Genomic DNA, 12,429 nt, shown 5'->3' on the forward strand with positions numbered 1-12,429 from the left:
ACTTCTTTCTCACCGGAGGAAGCCTATTCCTGGAGACCTTCGGGGGTGTGTGTGTGGATGGGGGAGTGGGGCCCTGCTCGGCTGCTCTCCGGAGTCACAGCCCTCTAGAGAACGCGGGCCATCAACACCTAGCACAGACCCAGGTGGTCCGCACCTCCTAGCTGGAAGGCCGCCGCGTCCGAGCGCGCGACAGGTGAAGCTCCCGCGGAGGCGCGCCCGTCGCTGGGGACGGCGTCGCCGCGGAGACGCTCGCTCGGGGACGGACGCGGGCCAGCCTCCTACCCTTGCACGCTTTCCCTCCCTTCTCCCCGCACCACCGCCCCTTCGGCGCCAGCAGCCAATTCCAGACCACAGGCGCCCAGCTGCACCGACTTCGGGCTTTAAAAGCTCCTTCCGAGCGACAGAGCCCCGGCTCTGTCGCAACGCACCGCCCCGAGGCGCGGGCTGGCTTCGCGGACGGTTCCGCGCCCGCGCGCCCGCGCGCCCGCCCCCGAGTTCCCGCCTCCCTCCGGAGGACGTCGGTGCGTGCGTGCGCGCGCCCGCCCCTCCCGCCGCGCGACGCGAGGGCGGGGGCGCCGCGTGCGCGCGCGCTCTCGTGTGTTCGCTTGCTCGCTACCTCGCTCGCTCTCGGCGGCCGCTCTCGCTGTGGCTGCGGCTGAGGCTGGGGGCGGCGGCGGCGGCGCGAGCGGCGGGCGGCGCGGGGCGGTCCGGCGGGTTCAAAGAGGAAAACATGGCGGAAAACAAAGGCGGCGGTGAGGCAGAGAGCGGCGGCGGGGGCAGCGGCAGCGCGCCGGTAACCGCCGGGGCCGCCGGGCCCGCGGCGCAGGAGGCGGAGCCGCCTCTCGCCGCGGTGCTGGTGGAGGAGGAGGAGGAGGAAAGCGGCAGGGCTGGCGCGGAGGGCGGTGCGGCTGGGCCCGACGACGGGGGGGTGACCGCGGCCTCCTCAGGCTCGGCCCCGGCCGCCTCGGTCCCCGCGGCCTCCGTGGGCTCCACGGTTCCTGGGGGCGCGGCATCGACGCCGGCCCCGGCTGCAGCGTCGGCTCCGGCCCCGGCCCCGGGTCCCTCGTCGGGGCCGCCTCTCGGGCCACCAGCCTCGCTCCTGGACACCTGCGCCGTGTGTCAGCAGAGCTTGCAGAGCCGGCGTGAGGCGGAGCCCAAGCTGCTCCCCTGCCTGCACTCCTTCTGCCTGCGCTGTCTGCCGGAGCCCGAGCGCCAGCTCAGCGTGCCCATCCCCGGGGGCAGCAACGGCGACGTCCAGCAAGGTGAGCAGCAGCAGGCCGCACCCTGGTGCCGGGTCTGGGGACGCGGGCGGGGGTCCTGGGGCTGCTCGGAGGTTGCCGTGCCGAGAGGTTTCAGAGGCGAAAGGCACGGCCCCGGGGACGGTTACTAGAGAAGCTGCACCGCCGGAGATACGGGGAGGCAGAAGGGAGGGGTGCCGGCAGCGAGGGCCTGGGGGAGGGGATGCTGCGAGGGAGGTTGGAGGAGCTTCTGCAGAGGGTGGACTAACAGAGACAGAAAAGGGGTCTGCAAAAACCCGCCGCGAGAAGTGCTTTTGGATGCAAGGGCTCTGGTCCGGGAGAATTGGACGAGTGAGTGGCCAGATAGGGCTTGGGATGGATTGCTTTGGAGAGGGGAATTGGCCTGTTCTCGGCTAGGAGAAAGAACTACCGGTTAAATGATAATAAAAGGCACTGGAGACCTTAGGCTAAAAGAAGGCCCCACGATGACATTGCGATGAGGAGGTCGGTAAGTGATAATAGTTGTGAGGGGCCTGCATGGTTAGGGGAAATCCTTGGATTTGAGGATGAAGAAAGGAACTTGGGGCGGAAGAGAGTGTTAGGAAGAGTTGGGCTTACATTATTTCGTTGGTTATGCATTACTAGGCCCAAGTATTCAGGGCACTGAATAAATACTCAGGATTTCATTCAGTCTGTGGAACCTGCAGCAGTAGAGGTGGCTTCCACGGTTGGGCATAATGGAGGGAAGGTCTGGGAAGCTTCCTAGTAAAGGAAGTCCTGGAGCATGTTTCTTGATGAGTGAGCACCTCGATTGGTTGCTCAGGGCACTTTCTACAACCCTTTAACTGAAAGATATGTAAGGTGATTGGTGGAAGTTAGATTTACTAATGGGCTCGATAGTTACGGGATCTACCCTTGCAGTTTCTGAAACTGTTAGGTTTAGATGTGTTAGGGATTTGAGATGCAGTATTGGAATTTTCCATTTCCTAGAAAGATCTCTTGTGTACTCTGTAGCAGAATATAAGTATTCATTATGAAACTATGTTTCTATATCGAAATTAATAAATACATTAATGGGTAGATACATCCTACAATTAAATGAGTTAGGTTTTTATGACAACCTTGCTAAAAGGCTTATAATTTCAAAGCTTTTTGAATGACTTTGGAACTGCCAGTAAGGGATTGTGGACTATGCCAAAGAGTTGATTGGGATTTATCCTGTAGACTAGAGGACTTTCCTGAAGGCGTGTCTTACCCTAGGCTGTCCTCAAACTCTACATAGTGTCTCGAATGACCCTGAACTTCTGATCCTACTGCTTCTGCTTCCTAAATTCAGGGATTAGCCATACCACTACTCCTATGTAGCTCTGATTGTAGTTGGAATTTTCTTTGGGGCACCAACCAGCTCCAGAATAAAGACATGGAGACTTATTAATTATGAATGTTTGGCCTTAGCTTAGGCTTGTCCTGCTAGCTCTTATAACTTAATTTAACCTGTTTCTATTCATCTGCATTTTGCCTCAGAGCTTTTTACTTTTCTTTCATTCTGTATGTCCTACTTGCCTGCTTCCTCTGTGTCTGTCTGGCTTCTGCCCCTCCCCACAAACCTCCTCCTTACTTTCCCTGCTGGGAAGTTCTGCCCTATACCTTCTTCCTCACTATTGGCCATTCAGCTTTTTATTAGACCAATCAGGTGCTTTAAGCAGGCAAGGTAAAACAGCAACGCATCTTTACATAGTTAAACAAGTATTCTGCAACAGCTGGTGATGGAATCCAGGATTTCATTCATGTTAGGCAAGCACTTGACCAACTGAGCTAGCCCAGCCTCTGAAGAGTTTTTCTATCAGGAGGAAAAAAAATTCAGATTTGTGATCCAGAGAGATGACATAGGGCACTCGGAGGGACAAGAAGAGGCAAGGCTTCCGGCAGGGGGACCAGTTAGAATCTTGACAATGATCTAGATGAGAAATTCTTTGGAATGGGCAGTAAAAACTGGTACCAGATGTTATAAAAGGGCACATTTGGTATTAGGGTAGGTATTGGCTTTATGAGAAATGCTGAATTTGGGTTTTTTCCCTAGGGTCATTTCCTAAGAAATTGGAGAGATGAATTCTTCTCTTCTCTTCTTTTTTGAGACAGGGTTCCTGTGTGTAGCCATGGAACTTACTTTGTAAACTGGGATGGCCTTGAACTTGGGATCCTTCTGCCTACTGAACACTGGGATTAAAGGTGTGCACCACCATTGGCCAGCCAAAAATAAAGTTCTTAGCTGAGTGTGGTGGTGTATACCTATAATTCCATCACTTAGGCTGAGGCATGGAGGAATTGCTGTTTCTTCCGAGGCCATCCTGGTTTACATAGTTAGTTCACAATGAAACACTGTCTACAAATACAACAACAAATAAATTAAAATCTGGGGGCTGGAGAGATGGCTCAGTGGTTAAGAGGTCCCAGCACCCACATGGCAGTTCACAACTGTCTGTAACTCAAGATCTGACATCCTCACACAGTCATACATGCAGCAAAACACCAATGCAAATAAAAATAAAAAAAAATTTAAAAAAAATTAAAATCTGAGTTTTGGTCGATGGAGATACTAAATGATAATAGGTATAAAGAGGATAACTGCTTATGGCCCTTAAGAGCATAATAAGACACATGAGATTCAGTGTTCTTGTGAAAGCCTGTGTTAGGGGAGACATTTAGAGGGAACCAAAGATGCAAATGTATCTGATTAGCTGAGGGACTGAAGTTACAAAGTTGGCTCTCTGAAATTTGTGCAGGAGAGAGAATAATCAGTAAATTCCTTCAATTCTCTTCCCTTTTGTTTTTGAACTAAAATAAGTGGAAAGGAATAAACACAGTCACTTCTAAGTAATGCTGCTTTCTAAGTAATTTTCTGAGGAGAATCTAAAACAAATTGAGTATTGAATCAGCCATTTTTAGGCAGACAATCTAGGAAATATTTTGTCAGTAACTTATATGTGCCCTTTACATTTCATAGCACAGTTAAAAATCTAGTTTTTTACTTGCTCATCTCTATTTTCTGTTAGACTATTGCAGAATGTGTGTTCAATAAAGGACTTTTGAGCAAGTAAGAATTATCTAAAAGCCAGGGGCTGGTGGCACATGCCTTTAATCCCAGCACTTGGGAGGCAGAGTCAGGCAGATCTCTGAGTTCGATGCCAGCCTGGTCTACAGAGTGAGTTCCAGGACAGCTAGGGCTATGCAGAGAAATCTTGTTAAAAAAAAACAAAAAACAAACAAAAAATCAACTTCCTAATGCTTCAACCCTTTAATAGAGTTCCTCATGTTGTGACCCATAAAATTATTTTTGTTGCTACTTCATAACTGTAATTTTAATACTGTTATGAATCTGTAATGTAAATATTTCTGGAGATAGAGGTTTGGCAAAGGGGTCATGAGCCACAGGTTGAGAAACTGATCTAGAGGGACTGGAGAGATGACTAATTAAGAGCACTGATGACTCTTACAGATGACCAAAGTTGGTTGCCAGCACCAAGGGAACCCATCAGGGGGCTTTCACCTGCCTGTAGCTCTAGCATGGACACACACACACACACACACACACACACACACACACACACAAATCTTTTAAGATATGAATCATCTGCAGAGCTTATTAAATATTGATTTTTGGGATTTTTCTCAGAAATTTGATTTGAGATTGACTCCAAGTAACTATAGCTTTTTTTTCTTTTTTAAATAAATCCAGCTCTAGAGGGATTCTTTTTTTTTTTTTTTAATTTATTTAACTTTATTTTTATGTATATTGGTGTGAAGGTCTCCTGGAACTGGAGTTACAGACAGTTGTGAGCTGCCATGTGGGTGCTGGGAATTGAACTCAGGCCCTTTGGAAGAGCAGTCAATGCTCTTAACCGCTAAACCATCTCTCCAGCCCCATAACTATACCTTTTTAAAATAGAATTATTTGTGGGGTGTTTTGCCTGCCTGTATATCTTTGCATGTGTGTCCCTGTTGCCTTTGGCCAGAAGAGGACATCAGTTCCCCTAAAACTGACTGTGAGTCACCATGTGGGTGCTGGAAATCGAACCCAGCTCCTCTTGAAGAGCAGCCAGTGCTCTTAATAGCTAAGCCATCTTGACATTCCTTTTATTTACTTATTATTATTATTATTATTACTACTATTTTTTAATTTAACTGTACCTTTTTTTATTTTCAAGTGGGGGAGTTTGGATTCAGGGCCTTTATCATTTAAGGCCAGCCTTCTACTACTGATTTTACCTCCACCTCTTGTATCTGCACTTTTATTATTGTTTTTGAAACAGGATCTCATGTAGTCCAGTCTGGACTCAGACTTGCTTGTATCTTAGTATGGTTTTTAACTCTTGATCTCCCAAGGACTAGGATTGTAAGCATGTGCCACCAGATTGGACTCTGTACACACACTTTTAAAATGCTCCTCATGTGATTCTGGTTCAGATAATATCTACCAGACTTTGAAGAATTTGGACTTTAAAATTTTAATTTTTATCTTGTGAGTGTTGTATCTGGATGTATATGTGCACACCATGTGCATGCAGTACCTATGGAAGTCAGAAGAAGGCATTGGATCCCCTGGAAATGGAGTTATAGAAAGTTATGAGCTGCTAAGTGGATGCTGGGAATTTAACCTGGGTCCTCTACAAGTGCAGTAAGCGTTACCTTGCCTGCTTCTGGATTTAAGTATTTTGAGAAACAAGTTTAATTTAGTGTTAGAGCATTGGAAAATCAAACTAGTTCACACTGGTTGAATCTCAGTAGTGAGCTTTTAAAAGTGCTTTTGTGGTTTAAAAAATGTTTGGTGCATTGTCAGGTTGTGTCAGAAAAGCTGTTAGTAGTGTGTACATTTAAATCTATAATGTAACAGTAGAAATACAAATTTTATTGGTGCATCAGAACAAAATTTCAGATACCAACCCCTCCCACCCCCCCTAGACCTAGTTGTCCTAAAATTTCATGTGTAGACCATGCTGGCCTTGAACTCACCTCTGCCTCCTAAGTGGTAGGATTAAAGGCATGTAACACCAGATAAACTCTTTTTTTTTTTTTTTGATTTTTCGAGACAGGGTTTCTCTGTGTAGCTTTGTGCCTTTCCTGGGACTCATTTGGTAGTCCAGGCTGGCCTGGAACTCACAGAGATCCGCCTGGCTCTGCCTCCCGAGTGCTGGGATTAAAGGCGTGCGCCACCACCGCCCGGCCAGATAAACTCTTGAAGAGGAAACCTACTTGGGTACATTTGTGGTAGCACAATGATGAGGCCTCTGATTCCCTGGAGATGGAGTTCTAGGCAGTTGTGAGCCACTTGATGTGGGTGTTGGGAATTGTACTGGGGTCTTCTGAAAGAAGAGTACGTATTCAATAGCTGAGCAGTCTCTTCAACCCCACTTTAATTTTTTTCTTAATTTTAATTTTTGGAGATAATGTCTTATAGCAGAGCTTTGAACTCAGTATATAGTTGAGCATGACTTTGAACTTCTGATCTTCCTGCCTCTGTCTCCTGAGTACTGAGATTACAGGGGTGTGCTACTACTCCTGGTTTATGAGGTGCTGAGGATTGAATTTAGGGCTTCATGCTTGTTAGGAAAAAATTTTACCAACTTTGAATTTTAGCCCTGTTTTTCCAAATAGGGTCTTGCTGCTTTGCCCAGACTGTCCTTGAACTCCTGGGCTCAAGTAATTGATCCTCCTGGTTCAGTTTCTTGAGAAATTGGGATCTTAGGCCAGGGTACCACTGCCTGGCTAAACAGTAGTTCTTTTTTTGTTTGTTTGTTTTTGGTTTTTTTTTTTAAGACAGGGTTTCTCTATGTGTAGTTCTGGCTGTCCTGGAACTTGCTCTGTAGCCCAGGCTAGCCTCAAACTCACAAAGCTCCGTCTGCCTCTGCCTCCTGAGTGCTGGGATTAAAGGTGTGTACCACCGCTGCCCAGCTAAACAGTAGTTCTTAAGGGGTGGTCCACAGAATATGAGTGCTGTTATCTTTGAGACCCTTTCATGGTTTGCAGGGTTAAAGCATTTTTTTTTTTAAATAACTACACTGCTACATTATTTGCTCTAGTTAGTGTGCTGACATAGTGGTGGGTAAAATTGCTGGTCCCATAGCATAAGATGGTGGCTTCGTGCCTTCCTACTGAGTGTACCTCCTAGCCAGCCTAAGTCATTGTGTCCATACTGCTACTTTGTTAAGAGTTTTGAGTTGAGTTAGCTGCATTTTTTTTAAAAATGGAAAATAATTTAATTGAAAGTGACTGACAGACGATGTTTTCAGGCATGGGTGTTTGGCAGCCATTATATCAAGAGTGAATGAATTGCGCCTGTCACTTCTAGGAAAACAAATTGCAGTATATGTTTGCCAAGGATAAAAGTTGAGCTTTTAAATGAAAATTGGAATTTTGGAAAAAGGGTATCTGTTGCTATGAGCCTGACAGTTTTTTAGTACTTAAATCCTTTTCTGATGAGATTGGTAGAGCATGTGTGTGTGTGAGCATGTATTTATATTGGATAATAAAATGTCAGCATTTGGAAGAACTGTACAACTCAGTGAATGAATATTATCCAACTGATCAATGTGTAATGCTGTAATATGCTTAGGAAAGAGATTCAAAGCACAACAGGCTAGAAGGACATAGATTTAAATATGAGAGAAGTAAAAGGTTTAGGAGTCCACATTGCGACAATTAAGAAATGTACTTTTGAAGTTTTTCTGTTATGTGAGAGAACTGTCAGTTTTTCTACAATTATTTGAAAAGACTACTAAATGTAATCTTTCCTTTTCTTAAGTATATCGTTATATGAGGTTAGGTTTTTTTTTTTTCCCTTCCGAGACAGGGTTTCTCTGTGTAGCTTTGCGCCTTTCCTGGAACTCACTTGGTAGCCCAGGCTGGCCTCGAACTCACAGAGATCCGCCTGGCTCTGCCTCCCGAGTGCTGGGATTAAAGGCGTGTGCCACCACCGCCCGGCTGAGGTTAGGTTTTTATGTGCTTCAAAGAAAAAAGTCTAAAGACAGATCAGATGAGCTTGGCTCGGTGGTGCGTTTCTGTAGCCCCTGGTGCTACCTGAGAACTTGATAGAAGAAGAGCATCTAAGTCTACAAGTTCAGAGCCAACCTGGTGTCACTGTAGTGGAACTTTGATTAAACAACCCTGATTAATGTGAAAGTTTATATCAGGTCAACTTCTACTAGCAGACATTAAAGAGGTTGGAAGTAATGTAGGACAATGCCACTCTTAACTATGTGCATATGTATATATGTATGTATTATTTTGGTGGTAGAGATTGAACCCATGGCCTAGAGCATTCTAGACACATGAGTTATAGCTCTAGCTTCATTTTTTATACACACACACACACACACACACACACACACACACACACGCACACACACATATGAAAACTATTTCTGATAGAATTATATTTTGTTATGTGTGTGGTGTGTGTGTTTATGTGTGTGTTTGTGTGTATGGGTACATGTATGTGCAGGTAGGTATATGTTCACATGTGGGTACCTGCCCATGGAATCCTGAAGTTTATTTTGGGTGTCTTCTTCCTTGAGTACTCCACTTTACTGAGACAGCATCTCTTGCTGAACTGGGAGCTTGCCACTTCCAACCAATCTGGCTAGTGGTTCCTGTAGCTAGAGTTTTCCTGCCTTGCCCACAGTCAGGACAAATCTTTGTCACCTGCCAGTCCCACAGCTGCTCAGACCCAACCAAGTAAACACAGAGACTTATATTGCTTACAAACTGTATAGCTGTGGCAGGCTTCTTGCTTAAATTAGTCCATTTCCACAAATCTATACCCTACCATGTGGCTTGTGGCTTACCGGCATTTTAACATGCTTGTCCTGGTGGTGGCTGGCAGTGACTCCTTCTGCCTTCCTGATCTTTAATTTCTCCTCTCTGTTAGTCCCGCCTGTACTTCTTGCCTAGTCACGGCCAATCAGGTTTTATTTATTGACCAATCAGAGCAACTTGACATACAGACCATCCCCCAGCACAGCCAAGTGCAGACCATCTCAGACACCTGCACTCAGGCCGTGGTCCTGATCATCCTCTATGTGGACCTGCTGGGTAAGGCCACGAGGAACCCGAGAATGGGCTCCCACAGGACATACAGAACATCCCACAGCAGGTTCCCCTGTTTCTGACACTCAAGTATTGAGATTACTGGCAGCAGTCAGGCATACCCTGCACCCCCGCTCCCCTTTCGTTTTTCAAGACAAAATTTCTTTGTGTAGCCCTGGCTGTCCTGGAGTTACTCTGTACACCATGCTGTCCTCGAACTCAATGAGATCCTCCTGCTTTTGCCTTCTGAGTGCTGGGAATAAAGGTGTGCACCACCCGACTGAACCTTTCTGTGTAGACCAGGCTTCCTTGAACTCAGATCTGCCTGTCTGCCTCTGTCCTTTGCCTTCTGCCCTCCAGCCCTCTGCCCTTGCCTCCCCAGTGCTTGGATTAAAAATGTAAACTCCCATGCTCAGCACTGCCCTGCCCTGGTGTTTTCAAGTGTAGGTTCTGGGGATCTGAACTCTAGTCCTCGTACTTATATAGCAAATATTTTGTGTCCACTGAGCCATCTCCCTGTTCCCTAGTGAATTGATAACTATTTAAATTTTTTTTAATATTCTGTGTATAAATGGCTATAATGTAGGCAGAAGTGCTTTGAGTCTTTTAAGAACTAGAATATAAAGATTCTAAGGTCAAAATAAGACTTGATTCTTTAAAGGACAATAAGAAAATGATAATTTACAATTATTGGGACAGTGAGAATAGGAGGTGTCAGGTTTGTTCACTTTCAGTCTTGAGATTAGGTATATCCATCAGTATGCCCCTAGCAGAATGTAAAAATGAAGTAAGCGCTTCTTACTGGAGTTAGCCTTTTCATAAATAGTTCACCATAGACCTACTGATCTTGTTTTCTTTATGGTTATGACTTTTCCACCACTGTTTTTTTTTTCCTAGTGTCGAATTCAGAGATTAGGCTGGGATGATGGATAAATTAACCTCTGTCTCTTCTGTGAGTCACAAACTGCCCCTCTGTCCCTAGTCATTAGACCCAAGGGGGATAGTGGGAAAGACTGCAAGAATGAATGAACACAGATGCATCTTTTATAGAGAAATGCTTAGTCTATGGCTTAGTGATGAAAGAGCGGGCACTCCATGGTACTAATGAACAACCCCCCAATCCCATATGTTGGGGATCCATCCCATGGCCTTTACATGTTATGTTAGACAAATGCTATACTGCTGAGCTACACCACAGCTGAATGTGTATATGTGATTTATGTTTGTTCTATGAATTGTCTGTATGTTTTCTATTTTTCTTCAGACTGCTTATCTTTGCTTTTGCAAGAATTCTCAGTGGATTATGTGTATTTTTTGTTGAATATGTAAACTGAAGATTATTTTGAGCCTATGTATTTTGGTATGATAATCAGCCTCTAACTAAGGTAGACCTCTTGTTCTGTGTCTTTTATCTTTTTGTGGTTGGTGTCCACAGTTTCTCAAGGCTGATCTCTATGACCAAGAGAACATGACAATTAACAGTGACTTCCTAAACAGCGCCACCAGCTGGGCACCAGGTGTTCAATACCAGAACCTAAGGGGGGGATATTTCTTATTCAAATCACCACACCAACCACACAGGCAACAAGTCACCTACATAAAGCAGAGTGGCCCTTTAGTGAAGAAGGGAAATGAGGCTTGAATAGAGTACTCAGCATGTGTGTGTGTGTGAGATGCGGGGTAAAGGGAGAAGAGGAGAGGGCAGGCAGAATTGTGATCAGGAAGGGTTGCAGTGAATGAAAAGGAAACAAAAGAAATAAAGGAAGAATAGAGCCAGCTGTGCTGGTGTATGCCTGTCATCATCAGTGCTTGGTTGCTTAGTGGCAAGAAGATCAGATGTTCAGCATCATCCCCAAGTACATAGCAAGTTCAAGGACAGCGTGAGCTATAGAAGACCGTGTCTCAAAAAAAGCAAGCTCCCAAAATGCCCCAAGAATTTGGCAGTTAGGGCTCAGTGCTTCTAGTGAGGTTGTAGTCAAAATCACTAGGTTACAGTTATCTGAAATTGATAAGGCTAGAAGAAGATGCACTACCTCCAAAGTTGCTCACTCATATGGTAGAAAACTTTTTTCTATATGGGCCCCTTTCAAAGGACTATAAAAGCACAACTTTTCCCCAAGAACCAAAGATCCAAAGTATAAGGAAAATAGTTGTGTGCCTTAAATGACCTGGCCTGAGTCACAGCAAAATTTCTTAAATACAAAAATGAAAATGCCCTTAAGGTCTACCTCAGAGGCTGGCTACCATACCAAAATACATAGGCTCAAAATAATAAACAAAGTAAATTTCTGAGTGTTTTATTTCTAAGCCAAGCAAGGAAAGTCCTCTACATGAGGGAATTATACTAAATCTTCCTCAGTTGAGCAAAACGTTCCAAATTATTCTACAAATGTTTCCGTTCTTTTTTGTTTGTGTGTTTTGACATGGTTTCTGTGTATCCCTGGCTGTCCTGGAACTCTATAAACCAGGCTGACCTGGAATTCCAAGATCCACCTGCCTCTGCCTCTTGAGTGCTGAGATTAAAGGCATGTACTACTACTGCCAGGCCTCTATTCTTATTATTATTTAAGTATTACAAATAATTTTATTAGGCTGTTTTATTTAAAAAAATTTTTCAATAAAAATTATAGAAATTTTCTTTTGTTATATAAGTTCCTTTCATATCCTTGATATTGTCTTAAAGCCTAAAACATTTGCTCTACCCTCTGATACCATGTCCCCATATTTGGATTTGGTGGGAAGTATTAGGTAACAGTTATGAGTCAGGTTTCAAGAAGTGTGTTTGCAGTGTAGTATGTTATGCAGGATTTGAAAGAGATTGCTCAGATTTTTACTTGAAACATTACAAGTGACTGCTGGAATAAAATTTTTGGAGCACTTTGGCCTGGTACCTATTTGTGGTTTATTAATAGAATGCTAATATCAAAATTATACAACATTTTTTAGAAACAAGTCTCACATAATAGGTACTAGTGTACAGGGTGAATGTTATTGAAGAAAACATTTACCCGTTTTTATATGGACTACAGTAGATACGAGGTAGGGTGCTTAGAATTTCACTGTGCTTGACTTGTAAGTCTGAGGAATCACAAGTAACAAAAGCACTGCA

General features: G+C 44.8%; 1 protein-coding gene across 2 annotated transcripts in view; it reads left to right on the top strand.

The window, feature by feature from the left end:
* The first annotated feature begins 730 nt into the window (after positions 1–730).
* Trim33 (tripartite motif containing 33) overlaps positions 731–12,429 on the top strand; it is a 95,243-nt gene continuing 83,544 nt past the window's right edge. For both annotated transcript variants that reach the window (XM_028877324.2, XM_028877325.2), the window contains exon 1: positions 731–1,262. In XM_028877324.2, the coding sequence (XP_028733157.1) occupies positions 731–1,262 (532 nt within the window). The remainder of the gene's footprint in view (positions 1,263–12,429) is intronic.

Source organism: Peromyscus leucopus, chromosome 6, assembly GCF_004664715.2.
Source record: "Peromyscus leucopus breed LL Stock chromosome 6, UCI_PerLeu_2.1, whole genome shotgun sequence".
Lineage (NCBI taxonomy): Eukaryota > Metazoa > Chordata > Mammalia > Rodentia > Cricetidae > Peromyscus > Peromyscus leucopus.